The sequence below is a fragment of the Ylistrum balloti genome, unplaced genomic scaffold (genome assembly GCF_031769215.1).
Source record: "Ylistrum balloti isolate Yb309-2 unplaced genomic scaffold, AGI_CSIRO_Ybal_v1 Utg370142, whole genome shotgun sequence".
NCBI classification, from domain to species: domain Eukaryota; kingdom Metazoa; phylum Mollusca; class Bivalvia; order Pectinida; family Pectinidae; genus Ylistrum; species Ylistrum balloti.
Window position 1 is genome coordinate 570,035 of NW_026782148.1, and position 25,403 is coordinate 595,437.

The 25,403-nt window shown below is 35.1% G+C and overlaps 1 protein-coding gene across 1 annotated transcript; it reads right to left on the bottom strand.

Annotated features, from left to right (window-relative positions):
• Window positions 1-763: 763 nt before the first annotated feature.
• Window positions 764-24,262, bottom strand: LOC132550746 (receptor-type tyrosine-protein phosphatase kappa-like). The gene is made up of 16 exons (XM_060214838.1): window positions 24,232-24,262; window positions 23,925-24,023; window positions 22,742-22,843; window positions 20,109-20,204; window positions 19,705-19,848; window positions 18,512-18,646; window positions 16,508-16,628; window positions 15,904-16,121; window positions 12,677-12,730; window positions 11,957-12,131; window positions 11,318-11,463; window positions 10,478-10,771; window positions 9,798-10,012; window positions 7,105-7,284; window positions 1,584-4,070; window positions 764-925 (listed from the first exon to the last, which is right to left on the bottom strand). The coding sequence occupies exons 1-16, from the start codon at window positions 24,260-24,262 to the stop codon at window positions 764-766; spliced, it is 4,659 nt and encodes a 1,552-aa protein (XP_060070821.1).
• Between the last annotated feature and the right edge of the window lie 1,141 nt (window positions 24,263-25,403).

Here is a 25,403-nt window from a genome sequence, read left to right on the forward strand (position 1 = left end):
ATTTTGACCAGACTTGATGACAGGTATAAATATATTTATCTATAGTTTTCAGTTTCATTAGCATACAGCATGTGTTACTGAAATTACCTCATTATGGTAAGTATTGCATGTTTTAAAAGTCTGTTTAGCACATGCATTTTCATGTAATATAGCTGGATTTTCAGGACAAAGTTCATTGTGAAATGTTTATAAAAAAAACCCTGAAATTCTACTGAAGTGCTGTGTAATCAACTACACAGAAAAAAGCAACAAATTCATCATAAAAAAATTGGTTTCGTAAATAAATTTTTCTTTGAAATGCTCACTCACTCAATTCTGTAAGGCACTGATTAGAATATACAAGTGTTTTGTTTTTGAGATGCAACATTAAAAAAAAATATTTAGAAAGCATTTTTTACAAGTAAAACAGCACTATTTTCTCCTGGGTTTCAATAAACCACTTTTCACAAATTCAAATTCACTTAGCCATCAGTACTCAGAAATACTGCGATTATTTTATCCGTTCTAGTAATTGATATTTGTATCAGAACTTTGGTATAATGGCCATTGTTATTTCAAGGTACTCTAATTTTTTTCATACCTTTCAATAGATATAATGCTTACTCCTTTTGAACACCATGATGATTCTAAAACATGATGAAAAGTATCAAGTTTTACTGTGGAATGTTCCTTTGTACCGATCACTTATAAATCTGGCTGAAATGAGTGTTATCTTAGGACGAATCTGAATAGAATTTTCACACCAGTTGTTTGATGAAGTCCTTCATATGTACTCTAGGTGTGACGTGTAAGATGCCAGACTGAGGCTGCCTGGGATGTACAGAGGATCATTGTTACTGTGGTTCATCATGTTTGTTAGGGTACCGCCTGGCATCCTCAGGTTCATAAAGTCCCATAGAACTCGGTAACAGAACCGATACTGGTCCTGAAAATAGAATGACATTATTAGATACAGTACAATGAACATTACAGCAATGTTACATTGGAGGCTTATTTCAAATCTTCCCTCACAGCACGGTTATGACTTTCAATCAACAATAAGCAAATAACCTTCACTCAAGAGCATGCCAATGACCTTCACTACAACATGCCCATGACTTTCACCTAACTAGACAGCATACCAATGACCTTCACTACAACATGCCAATGACTTTCACCTAACTCAACAGCATACCAATGACCTTCACTACAACATGCCAATGACTTTCACCTAACTCAACAGCATACCAATGACCTTCACTACAACATGCCAATGACTTTCACCTAACTCAACAGCATACCAATGACCTTCACTACAACATGCCAATGACTTTCACCTAACTCAACAGCATACCAATGACCTTCATCTAAAGCATGCCAATGAATTCATTCTCATGTATCCCTCAACAGCAAGGCCATGGTCTCTCATATGCATGGGAATGTTATTCACTTAAGGTTTTGATAATATAACAAGGAGATTACTGATTACTTATTTTCACCAGAATGTCCAGGGCACAAGATTATACACCATTTGACTCTCTAATAACCTTTATATACTAACTTGAAAATAACCTCAAATCATGATTTAGGAACCAATTACTTACCAACATATCAATAATTTGTTCCCTCCGTCTCTTCATGTGTTTGATGGTGTGGAAGACATCTACATCTCCATCATCCTGCATGGCTTGGCAGATGGCTACAACAGCACAAAACAATCCACTATGGGTGGCACCATCCTTACAGTGCACCAGGATAGGTGTTTGGTCTCCATTCTCCTCTTTCTGCCAATCTGTTACCATGTCAATGAGGTCTAGTAACATTGATTTAGACTTTGGAATAAAGTCTGGATCTTCCCAAGCATTGAACTGAAATTGTCGCACTTTGTGAGGTGGACTGCGAGGTTGTTGCATGCTTTTCACATTGAACTGACGTATCGTGACATTATCTTGCTGGAAGTCTTCAGTATTATCGATGAAGAAAGGTTCAAATTTTTTGGCTCGATGGTCCGGCCAATACTCTGCACAGGTGTCGTCTTCATGTTTATAAGATTCCATCATCACAATTGTATTGATATCAAAATCATACACAAGTTTCCAGAAGTCTGTAATTGTGGTGTGAAGTGGAGTCTGGGTAACTATGAAGTGGTTTCTCTTTCTGTGACTGTCGAGGAACAATGCATTAATGTAATCCGTTCTACCAAATGCAGCTGCCTCTAAAACAGGACGGAAGTCATCAGGAGGAACAACATCTGGGAAGCGATTTTTCACCACATTTAGTGGCAAGAGTGCAGTATGGCACTTCTTTGGTGCAACCTTCCTTGTATATCTTTGCAAACAAATGAACTGGTCTTTCAAAAAAGAATGTTTCGTTTTTGGATTTTTGCGTGTTAGTTCATGGTACCTTGACTTCAAGTCTGGTCCAACCCGTGTATTTCCTGCCAACCTTTCCTCAAATATAGCATCATATATGAACACATACTGTTTAAGTGTCCTCACCATAGCCACCCTGTCCTTGCGCAGTTTTCTTATAAAGGAGAAAACACTAATCCTGCCCTCTGCCTCGTATTGCTCCAGCAAGGCGTCTATGGCTATATAGCTACCGGTTCTACTGACTCCAGTCCCACAGTGAACAAGAAGTGGACTTCTATCATTCCCACGGTAATCCCTTACCTTGTTCCTCATATCCAGCAATGGAATAGGATCACTTGGTACACCGTGATCTGGCCAGGAGCAGAACTCAAACAGATAGATGAATCTATGAGATGAGCTGTGGCGTGTTGTAATTTTTATTGTCCTGATGACATAGTCTGCAAATTCTCGCGTTTCAATTATCTCGAGAACAAATGATCCATAATGTCCTTGTGTTGTATCTGGCCAGTATTGTGTACACTTAACAATGCTGTCTTCCACGGTGTTTGTTATCATAACTACAATTTTGATGTTCTTCTGATAGATCATCCTCCAGAAATCAAGCACCGTCTCATCACTGAATGGACTCTGTGCAGCGATATACTCCTCAGATTTCTTGTAACCATGCATGTAATTTGCATTGATAAAATCTCCATTTGAGTTTTCATCTGCATTCAATACAACCCTTGAGTGATCGTATGGAAGGAGATGTGGAAATCTATTTTTGTTTTCATTTTTCCTCATGATGGCTGCATTCCATGAAGACAACTGCCCATGTGGAAGGTCATGAAACTCCTGACTGAAGGAGACTGGAGGTCCGCCATTGGGACAAGCTGTTGTTTCATTAGACAAGATCTCATTTTCACCTGGAAGAAGTTCCAGTCCAGCTGTGATGTAGCGACTTTCTCGGTTGGAGTAGATAGTGTTCCAGTATGTCATGGGATCATAGTATTCTTGGTCAGGCATTGGAATAAAATCGTATGGTTCTTTTTCGTCATTTTGTTGGCGGTAAACATACCTACTCTGACGGCGCTTGTACCAGAATATCAAACCAACCACAATTGCAGCTATGAGTAGTAACAAGATGATGACAACAACTGCCACTATAACAGGTGTATTGCTTGTATTGGGTGTACTGACCACTGTGACAGGTTGGCTCACTTTTGTTTGAATGGGCTTTGCACTGTTAATACTGGTCTTTGTAACTTCATCTAAGGTGCTGACAATCTCCAGAGATATTACATACATGTGATCTTTAATCAATGGCTTGTTAGTCGCTGGTACTCCATCACCAACAACGAACACTCTTGGGGACGTGATTTCAGCTGCTGGAAAGCGGACCACCAAATAACCAGGGGCTTTAACTTTACTTGTGAGATCCTGCACATACAAACGGTACTCTGTGAGGGGCCCAGTGTTGATGACCACTTGGTTGAGAATGACGGTGATCTGGGTATTGGTAGTATTGACAACAAACGGAGCTGTAGGCAGGGGAGGCTGGCCAATCACAGTTGTCTCGAAGACAGAAGTAGAAATGCCAAATCCTGCAGCAGTTGCAGCAGAAACTTCCACCATGTAGGGTGTACCTGGATGAAGGTCACACAAAAGGTAGGAGGATACTGGAGCATTTAAAATCCTTTCAGGAGAAAAAGTATCATTCTTCTCCTCTCGGTACTTTACCTGAAAGTTGATGAATGGCATTCATTATCAGTATAACATGTATATAGATAAAGACTGTATACCCCCTGTCATCCCCTATGTAAGGGGTACAGGTGAACATCTTCCTCCAGGTACATGTCAGATATACATCTTATTCATGCTGTGGATTCTTCTATATCAATTCTTAATATGAAAAATATTCTAACAGTAAAAATACATTATTAAGCAATTATCAAACTTATTCAATTTTTAAGTTATAAAATCAATGATAATCTGAAAATCTTTCCCATTTGTGATGAAAATAATTGTCAAAAACAATTTGGTTCTTAAAGGACAGTTAAAAGCTAGTAAACATAATTTAGTATAATTCCTTTTCTCATTTTACTGTTTCTTAACAGACCAATTCATCATATCTATTGGAAATGAATATACTTATATGCACTCTTCACTTCATCCTTTCAATTACCACTTGAAACCTTTATACACACATATACTATTATCGCACCCATCAGAGTATTTATAACTTATCTTTTTATGATTAATGTTTCTATGTAGTGACATACCTACCTTCTATTTATTGGTTAACTCACCTTTAGGACTGATGTGTTTACTTTGTACTGATTTGTGTCTCCTTTAGGACTGTTGTGTTTGCTTTGTACTGATTTGTCTCACCTTTAGGACTGATGTGTTTACTTTGTACTGATTTGTCTCACCTTTAGGACTGATGTGTTTACTTTGATGGATTGTGTCTCACCTTTGATGTGTTTACTTTGTACTGATTTGATGTGATGTGTTTACTTTGTACTGATTTGTCTCACCTTTAGGACTGATGTGTTTACTTTGTACTGATTTGTCTCACCTTTAGGACTGATGTGTTTACTTTGTACTGATTTGTGTCACCTTTAGGACTGATGTGTTTACTTTGTACTGATTTGTGTCTCCTTTAGGAGTGATGTGTTTACTTTGTACTGATTTGTGTCTCCTTTAGGACTGATGTGTTTACTTTGTACTGATTTGTGTCTCCTTTAGGACTGATGTGTTTACTTTGTACTGATTTGTGTCACCTTTAGGACTGATGTGTTTACTTTGTACTGATTTGTCTCACCTTTAGGACTGATGTGTTTGCTTTGTACTGATTTGTCTCACCTTTAGGACTGATGTGTTTACTTTGTATGGATTTGTCTCACCTTTAGGACTGATGTGTTTACTTTGTACTGATTTGTGTATCCTTTAGGACTGATGTGTTTACTTTGTACTGATTTGTGTCACCTTTAGGAGTGATGTGTTTACTTTGTACTGATTTGTGTCACCTTTAGGACTGATGTGTTTACTTTGTACTGATTTGTGTCACCTTTAGGATTGATGTATTTGCTTTGTACTGATTTGTCTCTCCTTTAGGACTGTTGTGTTTACTTTGTACTGATTTGTGTCACCTTTAGGAGTGATGTGTTTACTTTGTACTGATTTGTCTCCTTTAGGACTGATGTGGTCTCACCTTTAGGACTGATGTGTGTCTCACCTTTATGTGTTTACTTTGACTGATTTGTGTTTACTTTGTACTGATTTGTGTCACCTTTAGGACTGATGTGTTTACTTTGTACTGATTTGTCTCACCTTTAGGACTGATGTGTTTACTTTGTACTGATTTGTGTCTCCTTTAGGACTGATGTGTTTACTTTGTACTGATTTGTGTATCCTTTAGGACTGATGTGTTTACTTTGTACTGATGTGATTTGTCACCTTTCTGATGTGTTTACCTTTAGGACTGATGTGTTTACTTTGTACTGATTTGTGTCTCCTTTAGGACTGATGTGTTTACTTTGTACTGATTTGTGTCACCTTTAGGACTGATGTGTTTACTTTGTACTGATTTGTGTCTCCTTTAGGACTGATGTGTTTACTTTGTACTGATTTGTGTCACCTTTAGGACTGATGTGTTTACTTTGTACTGATTTGTGTCTCCTTTAGGAGTGATGTGTTTACTTTGTACAGATCTGTGTCACCTTTAGGAGTGATGTGTTTACTTTGTACTGATTTGTGTCTCCTTTAGGACTGATGTGTTTACTTTGTACTGATTTGTGTCTCCTTTAGGACTGATGTGTTTACTTTGTACTGATTTGTCTCACCTTTAGGACTGATGTGTTTACTTTGTACTGATTTGTGTCTCCTTTAGGAGTGATGTGTTTACTTTGTACAGATTTGTGTCTCCTTTAGGACTGATGTGTTTACTTTGTACTGATTTGTCTCACCTTTAGGACTGATGTGTTTACTTTGTACTGATTTGTGTCACCTTTAGGAGTGATGTGTTTACTTTGTACTGATTTGTCTCACCTTTAGGACTGATGTGTTTACTTTGTACTGATTTGTCTCTCCTTTAGGACTGATGTGTTTACTTTGTACTGATTTGACTCACCTTTAGGACTGATGTGTTTACTTTTCACTGATTTGTCTCACCTTTAGGAGTGATGTGTTTACTTTGTACTGATTTGTCTCACCTTTAGGACTGATGTGTTTACTTTGTACTGATTTGTGTCTCACCTTTAGGACTGATGTGTTTATTTTGTACTGAGTTATCTCCATACTTGGGTTGAGGTTTTCACCTTGTACTGAGTTATCTCCCCACTAGGGCTGAGGTGTTCATAGTTTGCTGAGTTATCTCCCCACTAAGGTTGAGGTGTTCACCTTGTACTGAGTTATCTCCCCACTAGGGTTGAGGTGTTCAACTTGTACTGAGTTATCTCCCCACTAGGGTTGCGGTGTTCAACTTGTACTGAGTTATCACCCCACTAGGGTTGAGATGTTCAACTTGTACTGAGATATCTCCCCACTAGGGTTGAGGTGTTTACCTTGTACTGAGTTATCTCCCCACTAGGGTTGAGGTGTTCAACTTGTACTGAGATATCTCCCCACTAAGGTTGAGGTGTTCACCTTGTACTGAGTTATCTCCCCACTAGGGTTGAGGTGTTCACCTTGTACTGAGTTATCTCCCCATTGGAAGTGATGTATTTGTTTACCATATGTTGAGTTATCTCCTCATTATGAACAATTTGTTTACCTTGTACTGAGTTATCTTCCCATTGGGAGTATTTGGTGGACTCCAAGTCACCTCTAGACAGGAAACATTCTTATCATTGATTGCAAGATGACCCAAGGCTGAGGGTTTATCAGGAAGTGTGGTTTTATTGCGTATGGTGCTGTAGTCTCCCCAAAGATTGTCACTTGTTCGAGCCTGTACCTGTAATCAAGAGACATACATCTGGTGTATTTCCTGTAGCAAACAGTTGTATCAGCCAATAGTAATACATTTGGGCCATTGTACAATGCATAACTATTAGAGCAATAAAGCATCCTCAACCACAAGTTGTACATCTGTAGGTCAATTTGTGTCAATATTACTGTTTGTAAATAACTGATTAACATGGTATCCCACATTTGTAGGTCAATTTGTGTCAATATTACTGTTTGTAAATAACTGATTAACATGGTATCCCACATCTGTAGGTCAATTTGTGTCAATATTACTGTTTGTAAATAACTGATTAACATGGTATCCCACATCTGTAGGTCAATTTGTGTCAATATTACTGTTTGTAAATAACTGGTTAACATGGTATCCAACATTTGTAGGTCAATTTGTGTCAATATTACTGTTTGTAAATAACTGGTTAACATGGTATCCAACATCTGTAGGTCAATTTGTGTCAATATTACTGTTTGTAAATAACTGGTTAACATGGTATCCCACATTTGTAGGTCAATTTGTGTCAATATTACTGTTTGTAAATAACTGATTAACATGGTGTCCCACATCTGTAGGTCAATTTGTGTCAATATTACTGTTTGTAAATAACTGATTAACATGGTATCCCACATCTGTAGGTCAATTTGTGTCAATATTACTGTTTGTAAATAACTGATTAACATGGTATCCCACATCTGTAAGTCAATTTGTGTCAATGTTACTGTTTGTAAATAACTGGTTAATATGGTATCCCACATTTTAACTACATTGTTCTGATACAACTAGTCACTTTTCTTGCATAATTATGACAATTTATTACAGTATTGACATTGGTGAATAGTGTACATCATATTCTATTTGAAAAAAAATAGCAAATTGTTTTCCTAAAATGTTTAACCCCAATATCATGAAAATGAGTGAAACTGAAACTTCAGTCATAGGAACCATCAGTTTATTGTCTCTCTAATTCTCTCTAATCTGTCTGTAACTACCACCTGTCTACCACCTGTCTGTAACTACCACCTGTCTGTAACTACCAACTGTCTGTAACTACCACCTGTCTGTAACTACCAACTGTCTGTAACTACCATCTGTCTCTTACTACCATCTGACTGTAACTACCACCTGTCTGTAACAACCAACTGTCTGTAGCTACCACCTGTCTGTAACTACCATCTGTCTCTAAATACCATCTGATTGTAACTACCACCTGTCTGTAACTACCAACTGTCTGTAACTACCACCTGTCTGTAACTACCATCTATCTCTAACTACCATCTGATTGTAACTACCAACTGTCTGTAACTACAACTTGTTTGTAACTACCACCTGTCTGTAACTACCAACTGTCTGTAACTACCATCTGTCTCTAACTACTATCTGATTGTAACTACCAACTGTCTGTAACTACAACCTGTTTGTAACTACCACCTGTCTGTAACTACCACCTGTCTGTAACTACCATCTGTCTCTAACTACCATCTGACTGTAACTACCTACTGTCTATAACTACCACCTATATGTAACTACTTACTGTCTGTAACTACCATTTGTCTATAACTACAACCTGTTTGTAACTACCACCTGTCTATAACTACCAACTGTCTATACCACCACCTGTCTGTAACTGCTTTCTGTCTATAACTACCAAATGTTTATAACCACCATCTGTCTATAAATACCACCTGTCTGTAACTACCACCTGTCTGTAACTACCACCTGTCTATAACTACCAAATGTCTATAACCACCATCTGTCTATAAATACCACCTGTCTGTAACTACCACCTGTCTGTAACTACCACCTGTCTTTAACTACCAACTGTCTGTAACTACCACATGTCTGTAACTACCACCTGTCTGTAACTACCACCTGTCTGTAACTACCAACTGTCTGTAACTACCATCTGTCTCTAACTACCATCTGACTGTAACTACCACCGGTCTGTAACTACCACCTGTCTGTAACTACCAACTGTCTGTAACTATCACCTGTCTGTAACTACCAACTGTCTGTAACTACCACCTGTCTGTAACTACCACCTGTCTGTAACTACCACCTGTCTGTAACTACCAACTGTCTGTAACTACCACCTGTCTGTAACTACCACCTGTCTGTAACTACGAACTGTCTGTAACTACCACCTGTCTGTAACTACCACCTGTCTGTAACTTCCAACTGTCTGTAACTACCACCTGTCTGTAACTACCAACTGTCTGTAACTACCACCTGTCTGTAACTACCAACTGTCTGTAACTACCACCTGTCAGTAACTACCACCTGTCGGTAACTACCAACTGTCTGTAACTACCACCTGTCGGTAACTACCACCTGTCTGTAACTTCCATCTGTCTATAATTCCTGCCATGTCTATAGCTACCGCCAGTCTATACTGACCACCTGTAGCTACCATCTGTATATAATTACCACCACCTGTCTGCCACTACTATCTTTCTATATCAGTTTTGTTCCTTGGATGGTGAAACAGATATCAGTCTGAGCAGTACCTTGAAGTAGTAGGAGGTGGCAGGGTCCAGTCCAGTGATGTTGGTACTTGTAGCCTGCTGAGCAGACTCTCTTATCTTATCCTCAAATGTAGCACGTTTATCGTAGGACACCATATACTCCCTAATAACCCCATTTTTGGTCACCGGGGGGTCATAGGTCAAGATAATGTAGGATGTTCCAGAGGTCAAATTGGTGATTTCAGGTGCTGACGGGGCTATAAATCAATTTGTGATTTTAACAAAAAGTTGTGAAATAAGGTGATGTGAAGTAAAATTAAAACATAAAATGAATCTACAACACAAGAAATCATAGTTAAACCATCCTTTGTATTATCTTAATTTAAATTGCAGTGAGTGAATTTGTCCTGTAATAACATGCAATAAGTCTATTTACATGGAGTTAATCTGTTGAACTGAAAAGTAAAACTTATGATAACAGAACCACTAACACCTGAATTTTGAATGTTCAACTGAGTATTTGTGTCATTACTAGCCTGTCTAGATATGGACAGAAAATCTATTGATGTCACCGCTTAATAAAGAAGATTTTTCCCAACTTGCATAGTTTGTAAGTTGTAGAATCTGATCTGGTGTTGATGAGAGCAAACAATATTTTGCATGAATTTTAATCTTTCTATTTAAGAATACCCATGCATGTTTATAGAAACCTGCTTACTTACCGGCCTCTTGTGTAGTCAGAAATAGTGAGTCAAGTGGTCCCACACCTTCATCATTTACATAGTGGACACTGACATTATAAACAGTAAATGGGGACAAATTTAACAGGTCAAAATTTTCCAGCACAGTTGTATATGTTGTTGCAGTAGCTGCAGAAATGTTTAAATTCTTCACCAAAATTTCATAATTCTTGAATTCTCCATTCCTTTTCAAGCATTCTGGTTCACTCCAGGCTAAGGAACCTGAAGTAGCTGAGGATGAAGTCACACGCAAATCTATCACACGACCTGTTGGAGCTGAAATAAAAGACAGAAAATTATTCAAGTTAAAATAAAAATTTATACAACGTACAATGAAACTTTCTTCTGAATGCCTGGAAAATGTCATGTAATATCGCCCTCAAAATAAAAAGTGATGTTTATTCATACGCAACCTTCATGGAATTCCGTAAAGGCTGTAGTCAGTGAAAGTAAAGTAATTGAGAAATTATTGCTTTTTCCAGAAGAGGGTTTCTTTTTTCTTCTTTTTCTTCTTGGGGTGGGGTTGAAATTTTCATAGAAAATACAAAAAGCTCAAGTCATCAGGTCATGAGGATATTGTTTGTGTAAAGTCAAGCAAAAGGAAACAAACAATAGTTTTCTTTTTAATTTTTTCAGATATCTAACTTTTGTGGTATTTTTCAATCAGAAACAGATGGAATCTTCTGAAAATAACCTTAGCAGTACATATATGAAATGCTTACTTTTTCTTACATTGGACTTCAAAGGTACCATCATGAAAGCTACCCAAATTCCAGTTTATGTTTGTTAACACAGAATGAATTATATGTGATTAGTACATACCTGTAGCAGGTGTGTTGAATTCTCCTGCTTGTTCCATCCTTGAGTTTGACAAATTCCCATGGGAAATTGAAACAAAAACTTTATACTCATATTTTCTCCATGGCAACAGATCCGAAATTCTTAGGCCTGTATTGTTCAATAAGGAACTGAGGGGAAAAACAAAATACATATCAATGCAGAAATATTCTCGCAGAGATTTCAATGAATGGGGGCCAGAAGCCAGTTTATACAAAATAAATTCCTCTTCACCCTGGCCTTCAAATTACTGTGTCAGACAGAATCCAGACATTTCTACAGAAGATGAAGGAATTTAAAGAATTCCCCAATTCATTCCTATGGGAGGAGTAATTTTTAAACACTTTCCCCTTTTTGCCCCCCTCAGTCCTCTGCAGGCCAGGACCCTCCATTTATACCAAATTTGCTCTACTTCCCAAAGGATGCTTTTGACCATTTTTGGTCAAATCTGCTCAGTTTCACAGAATAATTGTAGAAAAAGTGGATTGATGGATGGATGTTGCCTTGATGACAGATGGACACCGCATTAAGCTGTAAGCTCACTTTTCCCTTTAGGTCAGGTGAGCTAAAAAACTATTTCAGCTAATTTGAAAACATTTGTGTAGAGCCATCAAGAAAGCTTACATTGCTTGAAAGTCTAAGTTAAGGTCATCTGCACCACAGCTGCGAACTCTGGACACACGATAAAGCAACGTAAGGTTGTCTAGGGATACACTCAGGTCGTCCTCTAGCGTCCAGTTGACATACAAGGACAGATCAGTTGTGTTTACCATCACACCAAAACTGTTGAGTATTTTCTCTATCAAAATGACAAACAAAATAGAAATGGAGACATGATGTCAATCCAATAAAAGACAAGCCAATCAAAGATAATGCTATCTTGTCTTGAATTGAGTAACAATTCCAAATTCAATTAATTTATGTACATTGAAAAATAATTTTATGTTTTTTTGAAAAGAAATAAATCTCTTGTTTATCAAAGAATATATAATACTGGTCAGGTGAAATCCTGAAAGGATAAAGTCATTATATTAGACATTTAAATGTTTCTCAGCTGCTTTTTCTCTTATAGATGGGAGGCACCTTGACAAATGTATTTGAGGAACAAATGCTGAACTTGGACAAAAATGATACCTTCCATAGATAATGTACTATATACCTGTATGTTAAAGTTAACATTGTTTTACTTCTGAATATCTCAAAAGTAGTACTATTTGATAAATATTTCATAAAAGGTTAGTGTTACATCATACATATTACTGGCCACCAGAGTTTATGTACACCTGTGTATGTAAAAACTATAGCGGTAATTATACCTGATATATATTGTACAGAAATATTTACCTGGTAAAGGTTCAATTGTTGTTATCATTGGTTTAACTGTGGTAGTTGTAAGAACTGAATAAAAAACACATTAATAAAAGCAATGAAGAAAATCAAAGCATTAATAGCTGTCAAATTAATAGTTAGTGGAGATTTTAGACAATCCTACACAATCACACAGCCCAAAAAAACCACTGTAGTTAGTGTATTTATCCAGCAATATCCAGGCCCATGACTGGTAATAAGCCCATCTATGTATTTATCCAGCAATATCCAGGCCCATAACTGGTAATAAGCCCATCAATGTATTTATCCAGCAATATCCAGGCCCATGCCTGGTAATAAGCCCATCTATGTATTTATCCAACAATATCCAGGCCCATGACTGGTAATAAGCCCATCAATGTATTTATCCAGCAATATCCAGGCTCATGACTGGTAATAAGCCCATCAATGTATTTATCCAGCAATATCCAGGCTCATGACTGGTAATAAGCCCATCAATGTATTTATCCAGCAATATCCAGGCCCATGCCTGGTAATAAGCCCATCAATGTATTTATCCAGCAATATCCAGGCCCATGACTGGTAATAAGCCCATCAATGTATTTATCCAGCAATATCCAGGCCCATGCCTGGTAATAAGCCCATCAATGTATTTATCCAGCAATATCCAGGCCCATGACTGGTAATAAGCCCATTAATGTATTTATCCAGCAGTATCCAGGCCCATGCCTTTTGATAAGCCCATCAATGTCTTATATTGTAGATTCAATACAAAATCCAGCAAATGTTATATAATTTTCCTGATTAACTGATAACAAATAACAAACCATAATGACATCCCCTTAATTATGTGACTAAAACTTCGGCAATCTGAACTCGGATTCCAATGAGTTTTCACTTAAACGACAAACTGACTAGAAGAGGCAAAAGTATTAAAAATGTCATGTGATTCAAATACATAAATCACATAAATACATGTACTATATAAATAATTTTGAGAAATAAAATAGATATGTTACTCTGAAGTCAAGACATTATTAACTACAATTTACAAAGTTAAGATCAGTGTGAATATTAGAATCTCTAGCAACAAAGGCTTTACTTACATAGATATACATGAAACTTGCCTATAAAAACCAGTCTAGGGAAAGGTAACCCTGTCTATAGTAACAAACCAAAGGAAAAGTAAATCTTTCTACAAACACCAGTCTAGGGAAGTCTAAACCTGTGAGCATAGACATGCCAATGGAAAAGAAAACATGTCTATAAAGACCAGTTTAGGGGAATGTTAACCTGTCTACAGAGACCACCAATGGGAAAGGTTATACTGTCAATAAAGACCAGATAAGGGGGATGTTAACCTTTCCATTAAGACCATCCAAGAGAAATGCCAAGTGTCTATGAAGACAACTAAAGGGAAAGATAAACATGTCTAAAAAGACAAGGGAAAGATAAGTCTGTTTATAAAGACCTTCAAAGGGAAAGTTAACCTGTCTAAAAAGACCAGTGTAGGGAAAGGTTAACCTGTCTTCTGAGACTACCCATGGGAAAGGTAATACTGTCAATAAAGACAATGGAAAGATAAGTTTGTTTATAAAGACCTCTCAAGGGAAAGTTAACTTGTCTATAAAGACCAGACATGCCAAATGTGAACTTGTCTATAAAGACCAGACCAGGGTGATGACTTAGAGTATCCCTAGGATGTGACATGGAAATCTATTATCTATAAAAGAGTAACACAGGCACTGGCTTGGTTTGTCGATACTCTCATTATACAAACATTTGTACAGGAGTATATTGACAGACAAGGCTAGTGCCCTGAAGTGTAATATAGATCCAGTTTCCAAGTTTCTTTACTGAAATCTGGCCGTGAGTTGAGCAGAAGTGTATAAACAGAATGACATTGAGAGATTATCAACAGTGAACCAGGCTTTTTGAAGAACAGAAATTTTTGTTTGAAGCATTTACATTAAATTAAGCATTGTTTTGACATTTGTAGTCATTGTAAATCACATAGCTTTGATGGCAAACATAATGATGTCTCATCATTATCACTGATATCTTGTGTAATCATACAAAGGCTTGATCATGTAAACATGTTTATCTTAGATCATCATATAATGAACAGGTAAACCAATATACACTTAGTGATTTGTTTACTTTGGTTTTAATTCAGAATTTGTTTACACGGAAAGTGGTATTTACCTTGTGATAATATAACACACACGATCAACTTCTGACATTTACATATTTCACACATCATATATTATAGGAACCACATGAGGTGCCAGTTGTAGATCACCACATGTTGGACCAGGTACCAGTTAATGAGACGCCATCACTAACACAACCGCCACCAACAAAGAACTCTCATTATACTTAGTATGAAATCAAATGTACAATGTACTTGTTATTTTTCATTTTCACTCCATATAAGGTAAATATTATGTAAATATAAAGATTAGAAATGTTTTGAATATATCTAGGATCTTAAATGAGTTTTCATTTCATGATGAGATTTCATGAAGCCTAAAAGTTTTTATCTTTGCAAGCCCTGGCAAGCACAAGTTAAAACTCTGAGTTTGATGAAATTTCATATGAAATGAAAGCAAGTTTAAGGCACTAGCTTTTTATCACATAATTCATTAAAGATACATTTTGATTGGTTAAATAGACAAAATGTGAGGTAAAATTCAAATGGAGGCAGCCATAATATGCACCGTTTTCAATTCACAATATAATGTCATTGTCTGTATTTTGACATCACCAACAATTTTTTACTAGTGCAACCAATGAAAAATGCTCAAGTTACAGTACACTAGTGACATATATTACATAGGCAAATTCATTAGATAGAAGATGGATTATGTGATAAAATGGAAGTAATGAGAGACCTCCATGATTAGCAGTTTATTATATCAAAAGCAACAGGATATTATTTAAAGATTTCCGTACTAAATAGACTTTTATATATCTTACCATTAGCTGGAGAGAATAAACAATGCAACACATTGAAAAACTTTCATTAATTCGATATGACTGTAGTTTAAATTATTTCATTTAAAACATTTACAGACTTTTCTGATAACCATGCACTAATTTATTCATTTGAAAAAATTCAATGATCATGCAATCATGAAGTAAGATTTTCTGTATATTATTTTTTAAGAAACAAAATCACACATAGCAAAATTTTGCTTCAATTCATCATAACATCAAATTCTGAGTTATTAAACACTTACCAATACATTTTACTGAAAAGTAAACAGTTTCAAATCCAGAGATTTTTTCATTAAGAGGTTTTGTCCCATCTTTAGGAATAACATCCACACGAAATTTGTACATGGAATTGGCGTCAAGTCCCGTGAAGTGTTGAACATAGGTGGTTGTGTCATCGTTGGGTATTTCCTGCATCTTGAACCACTCATTGTCCGACACATTGTCACTCTTGGCCCATACTCTAATTGATCATAGCATACAATAAACAGATTCAAAATGATTTAATTAGCTTAACACAAACTTGCTTAAGATTCTGGATTAAATATGAATTACGTCATGATTGCTACATAAACTACATTCAATCAGTTATTCTGCAAATTCTACATTTACACATTACCTCATGGAAAGGAAGAAACGGATAAATTAATTTAAATATTCTAAAGATATTTCAAGAAACAATGTTACAAGGAGTATATATATAAATAAGAATATTACTGCTTTCACAACAACAGAATTTTTTGTTTAATGAAGAACAACAATAAAATGACAAGGAAATGTCTGATTACTGGAAGATTACTCCATTTAATGAATGAACGACTAAATAAGGTATAAAAGACATTAACTTACTGATAGCTGTAGATGGGACCCTGTCCATTGTCCACCCTCCCATCCCATGCCTGCCATGTCACAGTAACATTACCACATTCATTCCCAGTGATGGCTGGAGGGAGCCGAAGTCGAGGCAACTCTGACAGATCATAGATAAAATTGAAATAAATACTCATTAAACTTTGTTAAATGTAATTTATGAATGTTCCAGAACGAGTTTGTGTCTTAATTTTTGTGTTTATTTTAATCAAAACATTAATTAATGAATGACCTAAAATGTTGGTTTACTCAAGCGGAACTTTATTGATGGGTTTTGTAATTCAACCATATCGTTCAGGATGGATGAACAGACGATATTGATGAAAGGTGATGATTGGGACAATAGATGCTTTAATTATTTGCCGTATATAACATGCTATATAAGAAAGTGTTTACTGGTCCAGAGGTCAGAGGCCTGCAGACACAATGGAGGTTATAAGGTCTGAACCATCTGTTCAAATTACAATAACTTTTCCAACATCTGCCTTGGAGGAGAATTTATTGGGGAGAGAGAATACTTCCCCAGAAGTATTTTACACACCTTAGGGTAAGTTATTTCAATGGGTGTATTTGTACCCCCATCTTACACTTGTCAACTGTTGTACAAAACAACATTTACACCGGTTAATAAAGACTTGTGTGGATTTACTGAAATGTGTTGTATATGTACATTTCCATGAGTACGCAGTTTAATAAAAACAGTCAATTTCCATTCATATGAAGATTTTGTTGTTTCCTGTTAAATTAACAAGTGTAACAAGCTTGTCAAGGTGATGATCCATACTTGAAATTATTTATAAATGAAATTTTCAATGCACTTGTGAATAAAACAGAAATAAAAATACTAGTATATGCACAATAGTACACATGACAATTCAATATTATATCCTTAAGGGTTTCTATTAAAACAGAAAATTGATTATACTGTAAATATGTACTCTCAGTCAAGTTCTATATGCATTTTGTTATATAATATTTTGTATTCAAATAAAGAAGAGCACAAATATTATTGTTGAAAATACATTATGGGCTCATTTGCTAATATTATAATGGATTGTCTCCCTTCCCATTGCTCATTTTAACATGACAGGTTTCCAAGTAATTTTCAGTTGCCAAAACTTTCAAATTTCCACTACAAACAGTTAAAAAGTATGTTCAACATAAGGGTTTAAATCCTTCCCCATATGTTGATGTTGTAATGACAAATGTCTATTTATAGACATATTTTTGTATTGTAAAGGTTCACACATACTTAGGTTTTATGTACATAATGTTTCAGTTTATATGTAAATGTATGTATGGTAATTAAGTCAAGTGATCACTGATTGGTCAGTATAATTGGCCCCTGTTGGACTTCAGTGATCCCCATTTGTCAGCCCTGGGGTCAGTTTGCCCCTGCGGGGCAATTGAAAACCTCACTTCAGCAGCATTTTTCAGATACCTCGACGCCATATTGATTTTTTAATTTTTTCTAGAAGTTTTCTTATTTGCAACGTAATTTTCTTATTCACCTGTTTTACAACATGTTTTGACAATTTTCTACTGCTGCGGTTGGATTCGCCTCCACTTGATTTGGAGTCGTTGGTGGCTTTGTAAGCCCGTTTGTTACACTTGCTAGTGGAGTAATGGCATCTCACTGAACTTAAAACATTCTGTACCAACTGCGTTAGTGTGTTTTGATCGCCCAATTGTGTGTTGTCTTGCTCATTTCGAGCTGTCATTCGCCTCTCGGGTAGCACCTGGCCTCCTTGGCCAGTATGACTTAGTTTCGCTCACTTTTGCTTCAAATATGTTATTATGAAATTTTTATATGTATATGTTAATTAAACTAGGTTGAAAATAAACAGCTTCCCTATTCTGAAAAAAGGTGTGTCAAGATTTTACAGCCAATTTGATTGTTTGGTATTCTTTTCTTGACATTTAGAGCAAACAGAGTTCAAGGTATAGATCATTTCTTTTATACTTTAGCAGGACAAAAATTACCTGTCTGACAGCCGGGGCCCGCATACCCCTCTTCACAAAGACCATCGGAACAGTGGCCATTTATCTTGCTACATTGTGCATTGGTTCGACAATGACAATCATATATACAGTTCTTTCCAAACTGATCCACACATTCTGTAAACAGAAACAAGCAGTGATTCAACATAAGTTAAATCTTATCTAATGCAAACCTCCTGTAAAGTACTTACATTTCTTGAATATTTAATTTCATGAACTTACCTCTTCAAATACATGTATATTTGTAAATACTTTATTTTGAAAAACATTTATCTAGAAATTATTTTAAATCTGCAAATGATGAGCTATTAGAGGCATAGACTCTTCGAGACCCAGTTATCAGTAACCAACTCATCATGGAGGCCATCGAGTTATTTTTGTACAAATAATTGCAACAGATTTGTATTCGTTATTGACTCTCCTCACATAGCAATGCAAAAATAAATCTAATTTGATTTATAAGTGATTTACAGCATTTCAGTTCAGTTTAATTTGATTCTTTTCATTCCTTAAGCATCAGCTCATTGGTACAAAATAACATATATGTACAATTGTACATTTAACACACATACTTCATAAGTGTCACGTGTCAGCTGGGCAGACATGTAGATGACCTTTACAATACACAGGTCCAGCACATAGCAATCAAAGCTTTGTGCATTTTCATCTTTTAGCAAACAATCATAGTGCAATGATAAATTTATGCATCCATAATCCATCGCACAACATACAGAAACCGTAATTAGTGTAATCATATTTCAGCCCAATACTTTCAGTACAAGAATCACTAAAATATGTACATTTACAATATATTGCTCAAACTGATTCACATCGTTTTGACAAAATTGTGTGCCACCATCTTCTTTCTCCATGAAACATTTCTGATCAAACTACAAAATATGATCATCAACCCTGCTTTCATCAATGACATTTATTTCGTAGGGAGATTTTTCATCATTGCTTAAAATCAAATCATTAAAGTAGTTATATCAGCAACATGACAGCATTCAGCTGTAAAGAATAGTTATAAGTGTTTGAAAAACTATGTAGCTTGATGAAGTGTTATTATTTACTTCCATATTTTATGTAATCAGTAAAAAAAAGCTGACCAAGCAATTTCTGTTTTTAAGATCTACAATTACTTAAATTTTTTTCCAGCTTTTGTTTTCACTTACCTGTTTGACAAAGTGGTGGGTCCTTGTATCCCCATTCACACTGAAAAGAACTGCAGGACCCATCTACATTGGAACAGCCCCCAGTGTTCGGAAGACAATGACAAACCCCAGTACAGTTTTCACCAAATGTTCCCTCATTACACTCTACAACAAAAAAAAACTTTATTCCATAATCAACTAATGAAAATAAAACAATGAGACCAGGATCATTATGGTCTTAAGATCAATTTTATTTTGAATGTTTTTCAATGAAGGTCACATATCTTTATAATTGGTTTGGTTTAGTCATGTATGCGAAAATATTTTTCAATTACTGATATCTTATCGTTTTTACATGAGTAAATTTAATTCATACGTCTGGATTCTTTACAACTATTTCAGAAAATCACGATTATCTCCTTTACCTAGACAGACCGTCCTAATAAGTAGGTAGCCTATCTCACATCTACTGCACTGGGTTACACCTGGTCCATCACAAGTTGTACAAGCTTTGTTACAATCTACAGAAAAAAAACATTGCTTTGTAATTTTATGTGACATCTAGTGACTGCACGAGTTTATAAATTGTTTAATAACATCCTTGCAATCAAAATCTTTCCCTTATGTAGACGATTACAGTATAAAATCACTGCTTTTATGTTTACTCATTATAAGCCCTTAAATGACAAATATGAAGAGCTTAAACATAAAAGATGATTTTTGACGTTTGGAAAAATCTTGGTTCTTGTTAACTTACTTTTTCATTTTATTTACCGTAAAAGCTCTTTACATCAATGACTGTATCCTGTGTACTGGAAAGTTCTTTGATTTTGTTTTGTTTGTTCCAATGCAGTTTAACATACTTTAATGTACTACTTGCACATATTTTAGCATAATTCAACATAGTCTAACTTTATAATTAACCTCCCAATTTGCCATAGTTACACCTAATTAACCATTTACTCTGTAATTAATGTCTTTCTACAGACTTATACAAGTAAATACTGTCATTATTTGCCCAAGTTTAACCTTCTTTAACTTACAAACTTTTAGTTACAAATTCCGTAGTTATTTCTAAGTAGGTTAAGATACGTTATTTAACACATGTGTGACCAAGGCTTTAACCGTCAGAACACAGTTATCTAACATTTGTGCTGAAGTGTTACATTTAAGTCCACATTTCTGAAAATTCAACAAAACACTATCCACAATCAATAATTATTTAACATGCATTTTTCCACTATATTGTAATGAAATATCCAATTAAATGATTAATCTGTTGAAAAAGCTCTTTGTTATTTACAATTAAATTCTGTTAAGCATTCAACTGAAATATATACATGACAGACTGTTTCTGAGCTTGTCCTACCAATTAAATTCCAACTGAAATATATACATGACAGACTGTTTCTGAGCTTGTCCTACCAATTATATTCCAACTGAAATATATACATGACAGACTGTTTCTGAGCTTGTCCTACCAATTATATTCCAACTGAAATATATACATGACAGACTGTTTCTGAGCTTGTCCTACCAATTATATTCCAACTGAAATATATACATGACAGGCTGTTTCTGAGCTTGTCCTACCAATTATATTCCAACTGAAATATATACATGACAGACTGTTTCTGAGCTTGTCCTACCAATTAAATTCCAACTGAAATATATACATGACAGACTGTTTCTGAGCTTGTCCTACCAATTATATTCCAACTGAAATAAATACATGACAGACTGTTTCTGAGCTTGTCCTACCAATTATATTCCAACTGAAATAAATACATGACAGACTGTTTCTGAGCTTGTCCTACCAATTATATTCAAATTGAAATAAATACATGACAGACTGTTTCTGAGCTTGTCCTACCAATTATATTCCAACTGAAATAAATACATGACAGACTGTTTCTGAGCTTGTCCTACAAATTATATTCCAACTGAAATAAATACATGACAGACTGTTTCTGAGCTTGTCCTACCAATTATATTCCAACTGAAATAAATACATGAGAGTCTATTTCTGAGCTTGTCCTACCAATTATATTCCAACTGAAATAAATACATGACAGACTGTTTCTGAGCTTGTCCTACCAATTATATTCAAACTGAAATAAATACATGAGAGTCTATTTCTGAGCTTGTCCTACCAATTATATTCAAACTGAAATAAATACATGAGAGTCTATTTCTGAGCTTGTCGTACCAGATATAATCATGGTATCAAATCACCAATACTTTAGCTAAGGAATTCATATAATGTATTTCATTACAATTGTACTTGTACATTCATATGTATAAAACTGTATGTAATATTTTTGACTGACTGGGAGATCAGCTGTGTGATTTCTCATAAGTAAGAGTCTGTTAATTAAAGAAATTTAGTGGAAAATCTTGTATAGCACTTATTTCTCTACGGTAGATCTCAAATGATGATTTCTGGATATGAACTGATAGAAATTTTTTTTGTTTTTGTTTTGTATTTTAGTTGTTTTTTTTAAATAATGGATTAATACCACAAAAAAATAGACGAGGTAGATTACATTATTGTTTTTTCACTATATTCATATGGTTTTTGAAATGACAATCTCAAATTTAGAAAACTTTTAACATTATAGATTAATTGTACCAGGTATGCAGTTTTCCTTAAAAGTAATACGTTCATGAAATGAGGATTTCTGGTGGTAACTGATTTACAAATCTGATCACGAAGTCATCAATATAATGTGTTTTGGTACTGTAACTCATTTGCGATGTACAAACTGTAACGTAAACTATTTAATTGGTCGATGAAATTGATTCAAGATATTATGATCATGTTTGACCATGAGTAAATTGCTCCTTTAAAATCATTATCAAGCACTATTATGATGATCATTAATGACATCCGTGACCAGATATGTCACGCAAATGACGCCAGGAACAACAGCCGAGTTGGACTTCATATTGATAATCTTTCACTTGTACATTTCCAAGTCTCACAATCAAGTACATTAAAATGGAAGTGTTGAACAATTAATAAAAGTATCAGTTCAGACACATGTAAATACAGTACCTCTGCATGTTCCTGAGTCGTTATAGTAACCAACTGTTTTACACTGGTCACATGACCCAGCTCCAGCAGCTGAACATCCCTGGGCACATGCATTGTCACAGTCTGAACAAACAAACAAATAAAAATAAAAATAACAGATAAAAAAAAAAACACTGCTGGCAAAATAACATTAAAATGTAACTGCATGTCATGCATATTTATGAAATCGTAAATCAACTATATTTTGTGAGGGATTTTATTTCTGCAAATAATTCATGAAAAGATTTTTTGTGAATAATCAAGTTCAAACTTTACAACTGAAATGTATTAATTTCTTTAATCGCTATTTATAATTAATGAATCAACGTAATCCTTTCAAGTACAAATTTGGGAATTAATCTATGTATTCAAATTTCCAGAATTGATAACTTGAAAAACAGCACTCACGAAACATATATGGTGATTTCTAATACAACACAAAATTCAAGTAAAATAGCTTGATGTTGTTTCAGCTCTCTAGATCTGGAGATGGTTTCACAATTAATTGTCTACAACTTACCTCTTAATTGATTTGTCATAAGCTGCCCTACATATTTTTTGGCAAGCCCATATATAAAATTCAAAATTTCTACTATTATCTAATACTATATTATACTAATATCTTGAATACAGTCTCATACTACCAACTTGAAGGAATTCTTGCAATTATGACTTAAAGCATATGACTAGATATAATTAATTTTAGTTATATCAGGACTGTACTGGAACACTACCAATATATCTGTGGCAGTTTCTTCAAACCAACAAGAAACATCTATGCCTGGTATATGTGATTCTACTCCATTCATATTCATCATTTCAGTAGAATGTACGATAGATATAGAACATGGCATGTGAAATTCCATTTGTTTAAACATATACCAGAGATATGATTTCTTTTTCATATTGTTTAAACAACAGATAAGAAAATCATGTAACTGACGTGACAGTAAGATTCGACTCAAAATGCTGCTATAAACTAAACATATAACAGCAAGACTACAGTGTTTCAGAGGCTACCTGATTTCAACAAGTAAATTTGCTAAATATCTAAATGGAAATACAAGACTGGTTATTCCCAAAGATTTTTTCTCAAACATAGACCAAATTTTTTATAGTATCGGGTAATGACAAAACATGGCAGATCCTCAATGTCTGTTCTTACCAGCACATACAGCTATAGTCTGTGGAGTACTACTGTCCCCTCCTGAGTAGAAAGTACAATACTGGCTGGCTGTGCAAGAGGGATTACATGTCTGGGCACCTGTCAATTAAATAACACATTTTAAATTAGCACATCAAAAACGATTTGTGGTATAAACCTACATGAAACTTTTGTTAAAAAATTAATATTATTGTTTTTTGAAAAAATATTGTGGTACCATACGTACTATATAACAGGATTTTCCATTCGTGAATTTTCACTATTTTTGCCATAAGATTGAATATTTCAACAGGACAATGTAATTTACGTTTTAGCTCTTCAATGAAATAATAGGACATGGCTAAAAGTTGATATCGTGGTTTTCACATGAAATGTTGAAATTAACAGTACATCACACTAGCTGTCGATAATTTTTATGGATGCACTCTGTTGTTGTCGTTTTGTGATGTCATTTAATTGTTTTAAAAACCTTATTAGAATTCAATCATAAAAAAAATTAAAACATTATACCTTTGTTCAGAAAATTTCATTCCTGTAGAAATTGACATTTGAACTGTGCAGCATTAGCAAGAGATACTGACAATACACCATAGTAAATATTCATACAACATACACATACATATCTATTGTAAATTGTATGACCAGGTATTATTGTAAATCAGTAAGGTATTTTATATATGTACATGCATGTACATTGATTACATCAGTTTCACCAGGTAAAAAGACTCAGAAAAAAAAACCAATCAATACCATTTTACTGCAGCACAGACAGGATGTTACATTCTCTACAGCAGTGATTGATGATTCCAGGACTGTATACTCAAGCACTATGGATGCTGTTTGTGATCTGTTCTATTTATTTTATTAGGATCTTTACTGTCAATTTTCCCCCTCTTCATGAGTTGACTAATAACTTCCTATTTATTCGATAAAAATTATGGTCTGTGTATAATTTTTTGTAATATTTTGTGGTCCACAGATAATTACAGACAGGTAGTAATAAGTAACAGAAAAGTGAACTATGTAGACAGAAGGTAGATATAGCCAGTCACAGAGGTGGTAGTCTATAGACAGGTGATAGATATAGCCAGTCACAGAGGTGGTAGTCTATAGACAGGTGATAGATATAGCCAGTCACAGAGGTGGTAGTCTATAGACAGGTGATAGATATAGCCAGTCACAGAGGTAGTAGTCTATAGACAGGTGATAGATATAGCCAGTCACAGAGGTGGTAGTCTATAGACAGGTGATAGATATAGCCAGTCACAGAGGTAGTAGTCTATAGACAGGTGATAGATATAGCCTGTCACAGAGGTGGTAGTTTATAGACAGGTGATAGATATAGCCAGTAACAAAGGTGGTAGTCTATAGACAGGTGATAGATATAGCCAGTCACAGAGGTAGTAGTCTATAGACAGGTGATAGATATAGCCAGTCACAGAGGTGGTAGTCTATAGACAGGTGATAGATATAGCCAGT

Excerpts from the sequence above, each read along its gene's own strand:
- LOC132550746 (XM_060214838.1), bottom strand. The coding sequence starts at position 24,262 with ATGTCCTATTATTTCATTGAAGAGCTAAAAC. Across the intron at positions 22,844-23,924 it reads GACTATAGCTGTATGTGCTG|ACTGTGACAATGCATGTGCC; the intron begins GTAAGAACAGAC and ends TTGTTTGTTCAG. Across the intron at positions 20,205-22,741 it reads CGACTCAGGAACATGCAGAG|ATTGTAACAAAGCTTGTACA; the intron begins GTACTGTATTTA and ends TTTTTTCTGTAG.